The following is a 16,882-nucleotide window of genomic DNA, read 5'->3' on the forward strand; positions in this document are numbered from 1 at the left end:
CTGGGCGACGGAGTGAGACTCCAACTCAAAAAAAAAAAAAAAAAAGAATGTAAGTAATGCTGATTTTTAATATTCTCTGACCAACCTTAGTCAAATGGGAGGAAATTGTTTTAAAACTACTTTTCGAGTTTGGGAAGATAGATATGAGTATGGAAATTGGATTTTTTTGAGGGGAGGGATAGATTATAGATGACTTTTTTACTTTCTACTTTCTTCTTCATGTTTTCTGTAATGACAAATATTTTTATAGTAAGGAAAGGAACCTTTTAAAATTATCCTTTTTCTAAAGTTTGCAATCTACCTATAAATGAGTGATTCAAAGATATAAAGATTATATTTACTATGAATTAGGGGGGTTTATTCAATGCTTCAAGCAATTTTTCTAGGAATGTTCTTACAAGTTTGTTGATACTTTTATTTTATAGATGCCCTATATTAATCTTGTGAAGCATTTAACATCTGCCTTTCCAAATGTGTATAGTATATCACGGTAAGTTTATAATTCATACCAAAACTACTAAAATTATTAATCATATTGCCAATAAATTTCTGTTCTAAATCATAGTGGGCTAGGCCATCAGATTTTATATGTTATTTAACTAAATGCCACAATATCTGCTCTATGTGATCGCTGGCTTTTCAAAAAGTAATAATATAATGAATTTGAACTCAACCCAGAACACCAAGAACATAGTTTAGTTTTTCTTTGGTTTTGTAGGTTCTCAAGGTCCTGTTTATAAAAATGATCTAATGATCTGTCATTTAGCAAGACCAGAATTCCGTATGTTTCTCTAAATTATAATAACCTCTTCAGATTCACGCTTAATTTCCAGCAAGCATTTGGGCTTAATTTTCTGTCATCTGACTCCACTACATATAAATGTATATTTAATACTTAAAAATGAAGTCATGTACATTTTTGCAGATCCAGGTTTCATCACACAACCCCTGCAGTGTGCTGTTATAGTAAAACACGCAGTGGTGAGAAATACACCGACCCTTTCAAACTTGGTTGGAGAGACTTGAAAGGTCTGTATGAGGACATTAGAAAGGTAAGTGCTTTTGATTCTACTGTGAAATAGTGTTTTAGCTAATAAAACTCAGTGAAGTTTTTAGAATTATAAAAAGACAATGCAGGCTTTTGGATATGTACAATGCCATTGGTGGGCGATACAGAGTATGTAACACATGCTACTGTTCAGAAAGAGGTTATAACAGAGTTGAGAAACTGAAAAAATGGTACAGGTAGCACAACTTGTGCAATGTGTTATGTAACCATCCTTTCCTCTCCATAGCATCGCCTCCCAGGGACTCCTGCTACTGTCTTCCTTGTCTAATTCTGAATGTCATTGCTAGACTGCCCCAAATGTGGCTTTCTTCTTTCAACTCTTTTTTCCAAAAACTTTCAGTGGCCCCCAACCTCACATAGATTCTAAAGTGCCTGGAAATGTTCATGTGCTCCGTGTCAGCTTCTTCTCCTTTTCAGGGTTCCCCACCTTCTTCCTCAAGCTCCTGGTGCACTGACTCTCAAATTCTCAAGACAGTGCCACTTCCTGTTTCACAGACAAAGTAGAGGCTGTGGAGGAAACATCCTCAGCTCCTGCTCTGTCATCATCATTGACCAGCTTGTCTGTGCCTTCCCTACATGCTTTCTTCTTTCCTCCTACTCAAGGAAGTAACATCCCCTTCTTCTCTAGGAACAGTCCCTTTGCCTCTCTTTAAGTTCCATCCCCTTTGCCTCCTCCTCAGTTCCTTAGGACCTCCCTAACAATGGCCTCCCCTCTCCTTTATCTGTAACCTCTCTTTCACATTGTCTCTTTTGCATCCTTTTGAGGTGCTCTAGTTTCTTCATTTTTAAAAGACCCATCCCCTGACCCTGTACCTCCTACCCTTCCATACTCCTACCCTTCCATTAGAGTATTCTCTGCCTGTCTCTCTCTTGTCACTTCATGTTCAGTCTACCACTGTGCTGTGGCTTACTTTCTCACCTCTCCTGAAACTGCTTTTGCCCAGGTCACTGGTAGCTTCCTTTTACTAAGTTCAATCGACACTTTCTGGCTTTCCTCTTCCTTGACTTTTGAACTTCAGACACTCGATCATTCCCTCTCCTTGAAACTCAGTTCCTTTGGCTTCCACGCTTTCCTCCCCCAGATCCTAAGGCCATTTTTTGGTTCATTACCTCCACCCCACCCCTTTAATTTTGCCATTCCTTGGGATTCTGTTGACCTCCTCTACCCTCTGTGTTGTTTATATATCTGTTTCCATACTTATGTCTCCCAAGTTATGCCAAATTATACCTCTGCTCCAGATTTAATTATTTTTCCCATACTCATATAGCTAGCTGCTTACCAGGCAACTTCCTCAAAAGTCTACAACAACCTCAAACTTAGCATAGCTGAGACTGCTTTTTCCCCACAAATTGTTTCTGTGGCCAGGCACAGTGGCTTATGCCTGTTATCTCTTTGGGAGGCTGAGGCAAGGGGCTTGCCTGAGCCCAGGAGTTGCAGACCAGCAATATGGTAATACCTCATCTCTACAATAAATCAAAAAATTAGCCAGGCATGATGGCATGCACCTGTAATCCCAGCTACTTGAAAGGCTGAGGTGGAAGGATTGCCTGAGCCTAGCAGATTGAGGCTGCAGTGACCGTGAGAAGCATGCCAGTGCACTCCAATCTGGGCGAGAGGGTGAGGTTCCAACTCAAAAAAAAAAAAAAAGTTTTTTTCTTCCTGATGTCCCTTTTCCTCAAATGTACCACCCATGAGCCTGGGAAGGATCCTCTACTCATTCCTCTCCAAGTCCTCCTAGTCTGTCTCTTGCCTTCAGACCCCACAACCATAGGCCAGGCCACTCCCATTCCTCTTGTCCTCTCATTCTTGTTCTTCTCCTCCCTATCTCTGCCCAGGCCAGAGGTTCCCCTGGTGACTGTGCTTACCTCAGTAATAGCGCCATACCTGTCACACTCTGTTGCGTTAACTGCAACGATTATTTTGCTTCTCTCCATCTAGACTCTGAGCTCTTGTAGGCAAGAATTGTCTTACTTATCTCTGTGACCTCTGTGTTTATTACAGTGCTTGGCACTGAATCAGTAATTTAATGAACTAATGATAGGCCTGCTGTGTTGTATTTACCTGCACCTGGCTGAGGGTCCATTGTTGGTTCCTGCTGCTTTCAGTGGATAAGCTCTGATTCAGACAAGCACATCCTAGAATGGCAGATACAACACACACACATCCGTCTCCTGGAAGGCTCTCCCCCTCTTCACAGTCAAAATCCTGCTTATCCTCCTGATCCCAGGTCATCACTTATTTCCTCCATAAAGTATTCGGTTTTCTAGCCCACGCTGATCTCTTCCTTCTCTGAACTTTTCATATAGTTAATATACAGCATTATTCAGGCTACCACCATATTAGTCCTTGACTATTTATACTTGTAAAATTTTTGTTTCCCCAATTCAGTTGCAAGCACCTCACAATCAGGCAAACCATATGAACCTTCAGAATGTCTTTTGCTAAATACCAAGCCAGATTGACCGACCCCTGCTTCTTTTCCCTGGTCACCATCTTACTGTCGCTAATGAACTGCTTTGCCTCCCTACCCAGGACATCCCCGATGTGTTTCATAAGCTCCCAATAACCACTGGCTCCCATCCTCCCCATTTTTCTCCTCCCTCCATCTTTCAAGCTGATAACCAACCCTTGTTCCTTTCTCTATCTAGATGTCATGAGCCCAGAGTCCCTGGGACACCCAGTGCTTTCTTCTCCCTCCTGCTCTCTCTTGTAGTCATCTGGTGTCTGATGCTGTTAGTAGGGCAGGTGGCAGTACCTGCTCCAGCACTTGGGCCATGCAGTGCTAAGCCAGGCATTGTTTGTGTTCCAACCTGCAGGACAGCCAAGTATGTGGCCTCACGACAGAGCCTTGGCCAACTGAGTGTTGAATTTATCTGTTAAAATGAATATACTGAAATCAGACCAAAGTTTTGTAAAAATAAAAATCCTGTTGACTTTCTGTGCAAGTATGATGCCATTTTGACGCAGAAACTTTATTTCAGGAACTGATCATATCTACAACAGAACTTAAGGAAATGTCTGAGTACTACTTTGATGGAAAAGGAAAAGCCTTTCGACCAATTATTGTGGTGCTCATGGCCCGAGCATGTAATATTCATCATAATAACTCCCGGTGAGCTATTTCTTTTACTCCTCTGTCATTTTATATTTGGAAAGTCTTTCTTCTCAAGGTTATGTTTTGTTTCCCATTTAAGAAGTAGCATATATCTAAAAATTCACTTTGGGATGTATAGATTCTAAGTTAGAGTCACTAAAATCACTCTGAAATCTAGTCTTCCTTTTCCAGACTTTAATGTCCATTTAAGAATAACTTTAGCTGCAAGTTAACATTTTAGAAAAATTTTAAGAGCCAAATTTAGTTTTCTTGTTAGGAAGTAACAAGTATACTAGGATGTGTAAATACATTTAATCTTTATACACATTGGGCAGTTAGTCCAAAGGTTGACTGTTACAAAGTGATGAGGTACACCTTTATTCTGGGCAACACACACCCACCTTGGGAGTGCCTACCTTCCTGTGATTTTCTGAATCGTGCAGAAGAGAAATCTTTAAAGAAGATATTTTGACGATTGATCCTCAACTCTTATGTTTTGAATATATGTAATGTTTTAAAATATTGAGACATCTGTAACATTTTAATATTAAAGGAAGTCTTTTTTTTTTTTGAGTTGGAGTCTCACTCTGTCGCCCAGACTGGAGTGCAGTGGCCACTCCCGGCCACTGCAGCCTCGACCTGCTGGGCTCCCATGATCCTTCCGCCTCAGCCTTCCAAGTAGCTGGAACTACAGGCGCGCACTACCACACCCGGCTAATTTTTTGATTTATTGTAGAGATGAGGTCTCGCCAAGTTGCCCAGGTGGGTCTCGAACCCGCGGTCTCAGGCAATCCACTCACCTCAGCCTCCCAAAGCATGGGATTACAGGCTGAGCCACCGAGCCTGGCTTAAAGGAAATCTTTTTATCAGGCACCCTCCCCCACCCCCCTGAATTAGAATAAGGGCATTCAGAGAGACTACCTTAAAGAAAATCTTAATATGAAAAAAAGTTTTTCCTATTACCTCACATCGCGATTTTCCTCATTCCTTCTTCTCCTTCACTCTTGTATTCGGACATTCAATATATTTAATTTGGCATTCTGCTTTACTTACTGCTGTTTTTTAATCTCTTTCCCACACTGCTGAAATATCACCATAATTACATTATACAGTCTATTGATGGGAATTCCAGTAGGCCATAATGTACTAATACATTTCCCTAGTGTTGAACATTTGTATTGTATTTCCTCTTCTCAGTAGATAATACCTTAATGAATACCTAAGATTTATCGGCACTGGATTTAATGATGCCTTAAGAATGACTGTCAGATACTGCTTCTTAGCGGATGCTCAATCTGCCCTCCTTGCCTCACTGCTGGGCCCTTCCATGTCTAGCACATCACACTGCTCAGGGTTGACTTCCACTCACAATGGGCCTCTCAAAGAGCTCATAGTATATTTCGAGTAAGCAGTGAAATCTCTGGGAGCAGTAAGTTCAATACTGCCCACTCCAGGGGGTGTTTGAGCTGCAGCTTCATTCTCCCTGTAAGTGACTGGAGCGGGGCTTAGTAAAGTCATCTTGCAGAGGCAGAGTCCAACATGGAGATGAAGGTCGCATTGTGGCATGGATTTGGGTGCAGGATCCTAACAATACCACTCTCCAAGTCCCAACTTCTTGAAAATACTTGCTACCTAAGGACCCTTTTGAATCAGACACTTAAGTATCTAGCTATTACTTCGATGTCCCTTCAAAGCAAGAAGAGCAGGGGCTTTTAGAGAGCTGGGCTGTTGGTGAATTTGCTTGCTGAGAAAGGCTTAGGACAGTAATGGCAGCTGAAGATTCAGGAGCAGGACCCTGCACAGCCTCTGTTCAGCCACTGCCACTAGAGGCTCCTCCAGCCCCAGTGGCACCAGAACTCATTCCTGAACTTGACATGCTTTCTTGTTAGTGATGGCACAATTGAGAGAGACCGCGTTATCATTTGCCAAAAGTTTAACAGCCGCCATGTGGCTGATCAGATATCTTCCTTGCTCCAAGCTGTGCATTAAATAGGGGATATTAGAAACAGAATTTTGGAGGGGACTTTAGAAAACAGAATTAAACAGATGTCTTAAGAAATTGAAAAGGGGAGAAACTACCTTATTGATTGTTCTCTTTTACTTCACTAAGTCTTTTTGTTGTCCATGCAATGTTCCCTGCTAGATTATTGGGAGTTCTTAACCTAAGATCCATGGAGCTCTGACGGTCTCTAAACCCCTTGAGGTGGTATGCAAAAATTTTTGTGCATTGGCTTTTTTCTGGGGAAGTGTTTCCATGGCTTACAATATATTCTCAAGGGGTAATATGGCCCTGAAAATCTTAAGAGCCAATCTTTGTTTCCTCCATCTATCCCAATAACCACAGTACCTGGCTGGGGAAAGTAGAAATGCATACAGCAGATGACTTGGACTCGGAATGTCCAGAAAACAGAGTTGTGGTGGATTCTGAGACATGCTTTCAGACCCCCTTCGATGCAGAGCTCTATACCCCAGCTGCTGTGCCAAGTACTCATGGTGCCTATTGTCCTTCACTTCTCAGCCCCTTCAGGGCTTGCTTTGGCTACAAGAATATCCTCACCTTAGGCTGAGACCCTTCTCGAGGCAGCCTTCATCCAGAGACTGGCAGATGAAGGAACGTTCTAGCTCGAGTGCCTTACGGGGTGTCTGAGGCTGTCTAAGGGTCTGCATTGCCGATCGGCTTCTTCTTCTCAGTCCCGATCCCTTCCTTTCTCCCTCCCTCCTTCAGATGTCCATCCCAAGGGCACGCCTGAGTCAACATCCTGTATGTTTAAACTTTGTCTCAGAATCTATTTCCTGGAGAACCTAACTTGAAACAGAGTTCAGCAAAACCCAAACTAGGGCAGGACTTATTTCACCAGAGAGTCCAGGTCAAAAAAGAGCTTTATATTAAATAAGTTTCTACAAAATCGTTCCATTTGTTGAATACAGCACAGCTGTGGTGGCTACATCTTTCTTAAAAAACTAAACTTAACCTGCTGCCCTGCTCAACAGCCTCCCTGAAGGGACCTGCTGTTATCGTTGGCACCTGGATCTTGGAACCCTCTGTTCCTGTGTGAAACTCAAACAGCATTGGGAAGTGAATACCATTGCCGACAATCAAGATAACAGGATTACCCAAGTTACGTTGTTCACACATCTGTTGGTCCTGATTATACCAACAGTCAAGTGGCATTGGATCCCACTAGTCCAGTTTTTAAAACTGGACTAGATGATTAGATGGACGGATTATAAGATGCAGCTGTCATATTAGATAATTGGTCAAGAGTCAGGTGTGATAAAAATTCTATATACAGAGAAGGTAACTTTTATAACTCTATAAAGACTAAGGAAATTACCAAAGCCTACCCTGGAAAGATGAACAAAATAAGTATTTTGTCCATTAAGTATTAAGTATGACTCATGTGAACTGATTCCCAAGGTCAGGTTGCTAACAATTCTAGAACCATTCTTGGTTTCTGTATGTTCTGAATCATTAAACCAGCTAATGATGCTGCTGTTTATGGGATAGGCAAGAAAGTTGGTGCCAGAAGAATTGTTCTTGTCATTAACCTACAAGATGGCACTTTTGATGTGTCCATACTCACTATTAAAATGGATCTTGAAGTACAGTCTGCCAAAAGAAATACCCACTAAGGGACACCTACTGAGCAGATGTTCATCATTGCATCAGTGAGTTCAAAGTCAAGCATAAGAACATCAGTGAGAGCAAGAGGGCATATGAACATGGTATGTGTACCCTTTTCAGCACTCACCTCACCAGGACGAGGCTGATTTTTGTCTGCAAAAGAATCAACTTCTACATTTTTATTATCCGTGCCCAGTGTGAAAAACAGAACACTACATTATTCTGTGGAGATCCTGGATCCTGTGGAGAAAGCTCTGCACAGAACAACTGGATAGGTTGCAGATCCAGGACATCATCAGGGAGAGGTCACTCTTCATGTAGCCCAAGATTTAAAAGCTTCTACAGTGCTTCTTCAGTGGCAAGAAAATAAACACTAGTGTGAACCCCTGCATCATTTATGATACAACTTTGTAGGGATCTGTTTTATCTGGAGCTAATTCTGAAAGTATTCAGGAGTTGCTGCTTTTGGATGTTAGTTCTTTTCTCTTGATATTAAAGCTGCTAACAAATCGATGACTTTTATGATCAAGCTTTAAAAAAAAAAATCCCCACCAAAGAGAGACAGACTTCACTCCAAGCCTGGTGTGCTTCTCTAGGCTTAGGTAGATGAATGGGCAGTGACCACAGATGATGGCTTGCAAGTCTGAGCTTTTTACAAAAATCCCATGTAAACTAGGAGAAAGGTCCATGGGGGAATTGTTTCATTTATTTTTATGTATGTTTGAAATTCTTAGAAATGAATGTTTAAACTGATGAAGAAAAAAAAATGTCCTCAGGGGCTTGCTGAATCCAAACATACTCTCACAGGTGTGAATTATAGAGGACATGGCCACTTTCAAGACTAAGGGCTGCTTTTTCTATGCCTCCTTGCCTGTCGCCTCTTTCAGAAGCTGGGAAAGTGTGGCATCTGTTTCACAGTAGGAAGTAGAAATGATGCCCAACTTTTTGAAGGTGTGATTCTATTTGGCATTTTGGAGCTGTCGTCTTAAAGACAGTGTGGGGTTTTTCTGCAATCTGTACATTTTGGTCATCTGTCCCACTGTTATGTTATGGATAATCAGTGGCAATATTTTCTAGATATAAGCTGACACACCTTAAAGCCTACTTCTATAGGAAAAAAGAAATCATAAAATTATGAGGCATCTCTAGCCAGGCTTGGTGGCTCAGCCTATAATCCCACACTTTGTGAGGCTGAGGTGAGTGGATTGCCTGAGCCCGTGGGCTCAAGACCCACCTGGGCAATTTGGCAAGACCTCATCTCTACAATAAATAAAAAAAAAAAAAAAATAGACAAGAGTGGTAGCACGCACCTGTAGTTCCAGCTACTTGGAAGGCCGAGGCAGAAGGATCGCCAGACCCAGCAGGTCAAGGCTGCAGTGGCCAGGAGCGTGCTACTGTACTCCAGTCTGGGCAACAGAGTGGAGCTCCAACTCAAAAAAAAAAAAAATTATGAGGCACCTCAAATATGTTTATTCTGTGTAGAGGCTGTGTCACAGTGCCAAATGACATTCTAAGCAAGAATCCTAATTTTGTTCATCACTATTTAGCCATGCAAAATGATATCTTTATATACATATAGTCTATGAAATTTCCAGATACTTTCAGAAATCTTTGTTTTAATAGCTTCAAATTACAAAAAAAACTCTAGTGTCTCAGAGAACGCTGCCATTTTGCTGCAACTTCTCAGCAGGAGCCCCTGTCTGTGACACAATTTCTGCTGATGGAAGTGGTGTCCAACTTATGAATGCATGAGAAAGGCTAGAGGCCTTGACAGTTGTTTTAAGGTAAGTTCTACTAGTAGGCAGTGTGTCTTTTATTAGCTTGAAATTCACTTGAGAAAATATTCTTAATAATAGCCTTTATATTAACAAAAAAACAACTGTAAAAGTCTACATCTTTTCCTGTGCATTCACCTCAAAGGAGATAGGGCCTGGTAAATTTACGGAAAATATTTAGGCTTCCTTACCGGGCGTGGTGGCTCACGCCTATAATCCTAGCACTTTGGGAGGCAGAGGCAAGAGGATTGCCTGAGTCCAGGGGTTTGAGATTCGCCTGGGGTGTGGTGGCACATGCCTGTAGTTCCAGTTACTTGGAAAGCTGAGGTTGAACGATTACCTGAGCCCAGCGGGTCAAGGCTGCAGTGGCCATGAACGTGCCATTGCACTTCAGCCTGGGCAATAGAGTGAGACTCCTACTCAAAACAAACCAAAAAAATATTTAGGCTTCCTAATGTAAGGATCAAGTATCTCTCTGAGGGATTCAGAGCACACTCTTTAAAGCCATCTGAGCCTCTATTTTCTCTTTTACTGAGGTAGTTTTTATATGATAATTTGTCTCTAGCCTCCATTGCTTTTGCTTTACTTCTTCCTCTTTTGAAGAATCTGTTGATATGGAAATATTAAGAACTGTTATCATTGTGAAATATTAATAAATAATGAGTAGCACTTTATAATTGATTTCCAGGCTGAAAGCAGTTGGAAGGTTCTAGGGTTTGGTTCTAAGGCCTTACATAAGAGGAGCTAGCAAGGAGTCATATTTTAAAATTATATTTAAGGCAAGATCAGAAGATCTCATGCTGATTTAATGGCTATAGTTAAATTGCAGTATGGTTTATATACTTATACTTCATTTTTCATTACTTTCTGCTGGGTCTAAGGAATTACAATGAGTATCACCTTATGCAGATGTTCAGATTAGATTTTTAAAGAAAAAGTCATATTTTAGTATCCCACTCCATTTTCTCCCCTCTAAGATATAACCTGATGATATTTGAAAAGTAAGCTGAATAAATGAAACATTGGTCTAGTGTGTGTTTAAGTCAGGCACATTTTTACGTTCCAAAAATTCAGTTGGTTATTTCCCCAGGTTGACTTTATTAAAATTCAGTTTTTAAAAATTCCTATAGATGATGACGGTGAAAATGATAATGATTTGAAAGAAGCTGAGGATAGTACCTTTTAACTGCAAAATTCACACCTCTATATTTACTATCTTCTTGAGAGTGCTTATCCTATAGTTTGTGTTAAACTTGAAAAATACAAGTTTACTTTTTTTTTTGAGTCAGGGTGTCACTCTCACCCAGGCTGGAGTGCAGTGGCATGATCATGGCTCACCGCAGCCCCCAACTTCTGGGCTCAAGCAATCTTCCCACCTCAGCCTCCGAAAGTGCTGGGGTTACAGTCATGGGCCACCATGCCCTGCCAGAAGTTTAAATTTCTAATACAAAAGTTAAATAGGAATTGGAAGAAAATTTTTACAAACATTTTGTCTTGGTTATTGAGGTTGTCGTACTAAGAATTTAATAGCGAAAGCTCTGAACATTGTAACAGTTGGGTCTTTAATACACTTTAAAAAAATGCCTCTCACCTATCTTCCCCATCCATTCCTGAAATTTAATTGTAGCTAATTATAAACTTCCACAACTGACCAAGACCATTATTATAAAGAGAACTCTTCAGCCCAGTGGCCAGACTTCTGAGATGCTTACTCTTTTTTTGTTAGCAATGCAAATTCTACTTCTTAATGTGGAGCCTATAAATTATTATCTTGACAAGGTTTCTTGTACATTTTAAAATGTTCTGCAAATGATAGAAGTGGCTCTGTAGGGAAACGAATGTTTTTATACAGTTTCTCTTAGAGAAATAAAATTCTTTATCCTAGATCCGATGTCCAGTTTTCACAAGGTGATTGCTGAGAAGGTTCTAGGCGGCGTCTGTTAAAAAGCATTGCTTTCTGTTAATTAGAGATGTGCAAGCCAGCCAGCGCTCCATAGCCTTAATTGCAGAAATGATCCACACTGCTAGTCTGGTTCATGATGATGTTATTGATGATGCAACTTCTCGAAGAGGAAAGCACACAGTTAATAAGATCTGGGGTGAAAAGAAGGTATGATTTTATCTATTTATTTATTAAATCTTTCTTACTTAATCACATGCTTTTTGGATTGCATTTGCTTTTTAAATTTGTCTTGTTAAAAAGTAAGATATGTTTATTCAAATGTGGTCTTCTAAATTTCAAAAATATTCTTGTCTGTATACAAATATTGATAGATAATAGAAAATATCATAGAAAATTAAACTTAGTATGTCTAGTTATTCACAGTTTCATATAGAAATCCTTTGGTTCGAGGGGAAGGGATTTTCATTAGTATCCAAAAAAGAACTATACATCTTACTTTTGGACTCAGATTACCCAGATTCTGTTTAATTTCTTAAACATTTGTTGATTAACTGCCACATGTAAGTGTCAAGGCAAATATATAAAAAGAAAAGAAAAAAGAAACCTCAGGGGATACTGTTCTATTCTACCATGAAAATCTTACCTTTTGAAATAGAAGTTCTATAATTGAGTTTGGCTTATATATGTATATTTTAAAGCATTTTTTCATATTTTATTAGCGTGCCTTGGAGGGAGTGTGTGAAATAGAGATTTTGTTTGAGAATATGTAAATTCTGGGTGAAGAGTGGGAATAAAGTTGAACAAATGAAAATGAAGATACACGGACCTTCTGAGAGGATGTGTCCTCTACCACACACGTCTTCATTGACTGACTTGCCCAACTGAAGAACAGAGTTAATGCAAATGTAACTCACCCTCCCTCACAGAGTTCCTTCCTGTTTTATTGTCCCTATTAAAAGAAGAAATACATATATCCATTGTTATCTTCACATGCTAGTTTTAACATCAGTGGCATTGTTGTGAAATTGGGTCCTGCAGTGTCATTTATATGCCTTTTATTTCAAATGTTAGATTTAAAGATTTTATGTCTTATTGACTGAATTCCATTCATCGGAATGTTGGCAAAAAGTGAATGGAGTTTTGTTTAGGAGAGGACATGGGTAACTTTATGACTTGTCCCTGCAGTCAGCTATGTCTGTTTTTCAGGCAGAGCCAACCTAAAGCTTTGTTTGGAGTCCTTGGGCTGGGGAAGAGGATCAAGAGCACAAATGGTGTTCTTCTTGGCTAGCCTCCTACGTGCCTGTCTCTTTCTGAGGGCAGGTAAATGACGCGTGTGCCACCCTCACCTGCCTTTCAGCTCTGATAGTGATCTGCCCAGCACAGGGCTGCCTGCCAGGCACCTCCTTTTTCTGCTTCTAAACCACAACTACTGTGTTGCTGGTGCAAATATCCACTCCTCCCAGGGCCCTCTCCATGAGGCCTTATTAGCCTTGGCCTGGGCATCCCCACCCTTCCTTTAACTCCTCGCCCCTAGCCATCCATAGTCTTGTGACTTCAGTTTTATTTGCTGGAAGCTTTTGGTCTCTAGGATCCCTGGGGCCATGAGGAGAAATTAATGAAGGCTTAGGGATCTTGAGCCCTGAGCGGCTAATGATACTAGGATAGTTGGGTGGATATGTACGTGTGTACATATATATAATAATGTGTAAAACAACTGTGTAAGTGTATGCTTATGTTAGGATATCTTTTATAATATGGATATTATATAGAGTGGTGATTAATTGGTGACATCACTATTTTAGATACTAGATAACTAACAAGTAATAGATACCTAAAATGGTTAAGTCAAAAGTTCTGTGAACCCTAACATTTATGGCTAATTATCAGAGAATATAACACTTGCTTTAAATATGCAGATTAATATGAATGTATAGTATATTTGATTACAGCATATAATTCAACTGCATATATGGTAATTTATAACTAGTTGCTGATACCATGTGGACATCCACTCACAACCTAAAGAAGACTGGAAAAATATTGATTACCTAGTGTTCAGTGAAAAAACTGTTGTCTAGGTATGAGAGTAGTGTAAATAGTGCAAAGAGCATTGAACTTGGAGCCAAAATTCCTTGGCATAGTTTTCATTGGAAATAATGTGCCATGCCTTGCATTAGGGTATGCTAGGTACTAGCTGAGATGATTGTGAGTGTGAGAGCTGCAGGGTGCATGGAATGTCGTGCTCACACAAAAGGGAGGCATTTAGCCAAGCGTGGTGGCTCACGCCTGTAATTCCAGCATTTTGGGAGGTGGAGGAGAGAGGACTGCCTGAGCCCAGGGGTTTGAGACCGACCTGGTCAACTTGGGGAGACCTCATCTCTACAATAAATCAAAAAATTAGCCGGGTGTGGTGCATGCGCCTGTAGTTCCAGCTACTTGGAAGGCTGAGGCAGAAATATCACCTGGGCCCAGCAGGTTGAGGCTGCAGTGGCTGTGAGCATACTGCTTCGCTCCAGTCTGGGCAACAGAATGAGACTCCAACTCAAAAAAAAAAAAAAAAAAAGGAATCATCTGACTATTCTGAGGGATCAGGAGAGACTTCCTGGAGGTGGCATCTGAATTAGCTAAGCAAATGAGCCCCCAGCGTGAAGAAGGGGAGGGACTTTTTGAGCCGAAGGAAAGGTAAGTGGGAAGGCAAGAGGCATGGTTTAGGGAAGAACAAATGGGCCCCCTGTAGCTAAGCTGAAGGCAGCTGCATCTTGGTGGGAGTTGGGAGCTGAAATGAGGGAAAGCTGCCCTTCCTGTCTAGGCATTCATTTCTGCAGCTATAAATTAGAGAGATAGACACGGTCATTTCTGAGAGCTAGTCCTGTTCAAACACTGTGCGAAATGCGTTACGGAAGCCTGCTGAAGAGGAGGAAGGGGAAGAAACATCCAGGATGACCCTTCCGTTCTCTATTTCTCTTCTGACAAGTCAGCTTCATCACTGGCTGCGCTGCTCTGATCTTTTTCTCTGAACATTCTCTCCTCCTCTTTTTTTTAGGCTGTTCTTGCTGGAGACTTAATACTTTCTGCAGCATCTATGGCTCTGGCACGAATTGGAAATACAACTGTTATAACTATTTTAACCCAAGTTATTGAAGATTTGGTGCGGGGTAGGTTGATTCTGGCTTTTTTTTTTTTTTTTGGTATCCAGCCTTGGTATTCAGCCAGGCAAAAAAATCATATCTCAAATTATTGCTTTCCTTGTTTGTAGGTGAATTTCTTCAGCTAGGGTCAAAAGAAAATGAGAATGAAAGATTTGCACACTACCTTGAAAAGACCTTCAAGAAGACTGCAAGCCTGATAGCCAACAGTTGTAAAGCAGTATGTACGTTCTGTCTTTTTTCAAGTTAAAAAGCCCATAGCTCTTTAAAGGGAGCTAAATCTAGAAACATTTAATTGGAGAACCTTAAAATAGTATCCAAAGTCCCAAGAGGTCAATGAGGAAAGAATTACATACCTAAATAACAGAGAACATGTGCTGTGGATTTCATTTTTGCCATCTTGGGGATGTGCAAGAGTTAACTTTTCATCTTTTCTTCCCAAGAATTGAGTCAAGATAAGCTTTTTAGTCTATTCCCCAATCTAATGCCCAACTGTGTAACATTTTGAATAACTTACCATAAATAAATGCCCTCATGATTTTTGTCAGACACACGATTTTTGACATTTCACCTTTAAAAAGTGATGAAATGCTATGTTCTTAAATATAATATTTATCAGCCGGGCTCAGTGGCTCAGCCTGTAGTCCCATGCTTTGGAAGGCTGAGGTGAGTGGATTGCCTGAGCCCACGGGTTCAAGACCCGCGTGGGCAACTTGGCGAGACCTCATCTCTACAATAAATCAAAAAATTAGCCGGGCGTGGTAGCGTGCACCTGTAGTTCCAGCTACTTGGAAGGCTGAGGCAGAAGGATCACCGGAGCCCAGCAGGTCGAGGCTGCGGTGGCCAGGAGTGTGTCACTGCACTCCAGTCTGGGCCACGGAGCAGGACTCCAACTCAAAAATATATGTGTGTGTATATATATATATATATATTTATTCAGAAGAAAATATCTAACAATTAGATTGTACTAGTATTCTATATACTTTTGGTGAGTAGTAGATCCTTCTAATAACTAATTGAAATAAGCATAAGCCGTATTTCTGCGGAGTATAAATTGATCATAAACCATAACTATTTTCCCCTTGCTTTCTCCCTGGACTTCCCTCTTCTCTGCATGTGTGCGTGTATGTGTGTGTGTGTGTGTGTGTGTGTGTGTGTGTGTGTGTGTGTGTGTGTGGGTATACATATATATGAGGGCGGGCCCCTTGTAGTACAGGTTTCTCCCATTAGATTAGTATCCATTGGCATCAGTGTACGATGTAGCATTGTTGTGAGAGGCTATGTTTGGCTTCCGTGAATTGTTTTTTGGAACTTGCCCACACTGCATTGAGTGAGTGATCAGCAGTTTTTGACCAAAAAACAGCATGATCCCGTGCCCCACCCTCCCAGTTCACCTAGTCTCGCTCCAGGTGACTTTTTTTCCCCCCTGGATGAAAAAAGTCCTCAAAGGAAAATGTTTTGCCTGGTGGGAAAGGTGAAACAAAAAACAGCAGAAGCACTAAAAGACATCAAAATGTACCAGTTTAAAAGCTTTCGAGCCGTGGAAAATCATCTCGTGAGGTGTATTGCATCAGATGGAGGGTACTTTGAAGGTGACTAAAAGTTAAACATGTAAGAATAAACACATACTTGTTAATAAATAAATTATTTTTTTAAGATGTGTGGTATTCAGTGTTAGTTCATGAATGGTAAACAAATCTCTCCATAGAGATTTCCATCTGGCCATCTCTCAGCCCAACAGATGCACAGAGATAAGACCAGGCAGGACACATTACAGTATAATTAAAGCCACAAGAGAAGACTTAGAGTGAAATGTAAATTGCTGTCATGATATATTCTTAACATAATTACAGTTAAAGAGAGCTTTTTCTCAGACCCCTCAGGTGAAAAAAACTCCTTGCTAATAGTGTCTCTGTTTTGAAAGGTGTCAAGGAATGTGTAATTGTGAGCCAGAAATGAGGACATTTTCTTCCTAAAAAGACCTAATTGAAACTCGAAGGAATGTGAATTATGTAAAACATGGCAGCCACAATCTCAGCCAGTTTTGTTGTTTTATTTCCAGGAAATTGTGTGTTTTTTATTTTTTATTTTTATTTATTTATTTTTTTTAGTTGGAGTCTCACTCAGTCGCCCAGACTAGAGTGCAGCCTCGACCTGCTGGGTTCCGGCGATCCTTCCGCCTCAGCCTTCCAAGTAGCTGGAAATACAGGCACGGGCTACCACGCCTGGCTAATTTTTTTATTTATTGTAGAGATGAGTTCTCACCAAG

At 40.7% G+C, this 16,882-nt stretch overlaps 1 protein-coding gene across 2 annotated transcripts in view; it reads left to right on the top strand.

Moving 5' to 3' along the window:
- PDSS1 (decaprenyl diphosphate synthase subunit 1) overlaps positions 1–15,070 on the top strand; it is a 19,150-nt gene extending 4,080 nt beyond the window's left edge. The window contains exons 3-8 of one of the 2 annotated variants that reach the window (XM_021711880.1): positions 426–490; positions 932–1,052; positions 4,052–4,182; positions 11,533–11,674; positions 14,511–14,622; positions 14,724–15,070. In XM_021711880.1, the coding sequence (XP_021567555.1) occupies positions 426–490; positions 932–1,052; positions 4,052–4,182; positions 11,533–11,674; positions 14,511–14,622; positions 14,724–14,863 (711 nt within the window). In that variant the 3' untranslated portion in view covers positions 14,864–15,070. Of the gene's footprint in view, positions 1–235; positions 491–925; positions 1,053–4,051; positions 4,183–11,532; positions 11,675–14,510; positions 14,623–14,723 lie in introns of those variants that run through there. The other variant, XM_008057164.1, reaches the window with a different exon arrangement.
- The last annotated feature ends 1,812 nt before the right edge of the window (positions 15,071–16,882 follow it).

Source organism: Carlito syrichta, unplaced genomic scaffold, assembly GCF_000164805.1.
Source record: "Carlito syrichta isolate Samal-C Ts95f unplaced genomic scaffold, Tarsius_syrichta-2.0.1 Scaffold302821, whole genome shotgun sequence".
NCBI lineage: Eukaryota > Metazoa > Chordata > Mammalia > Primates > Tarsiidae > Carlito > Carlito syrichta.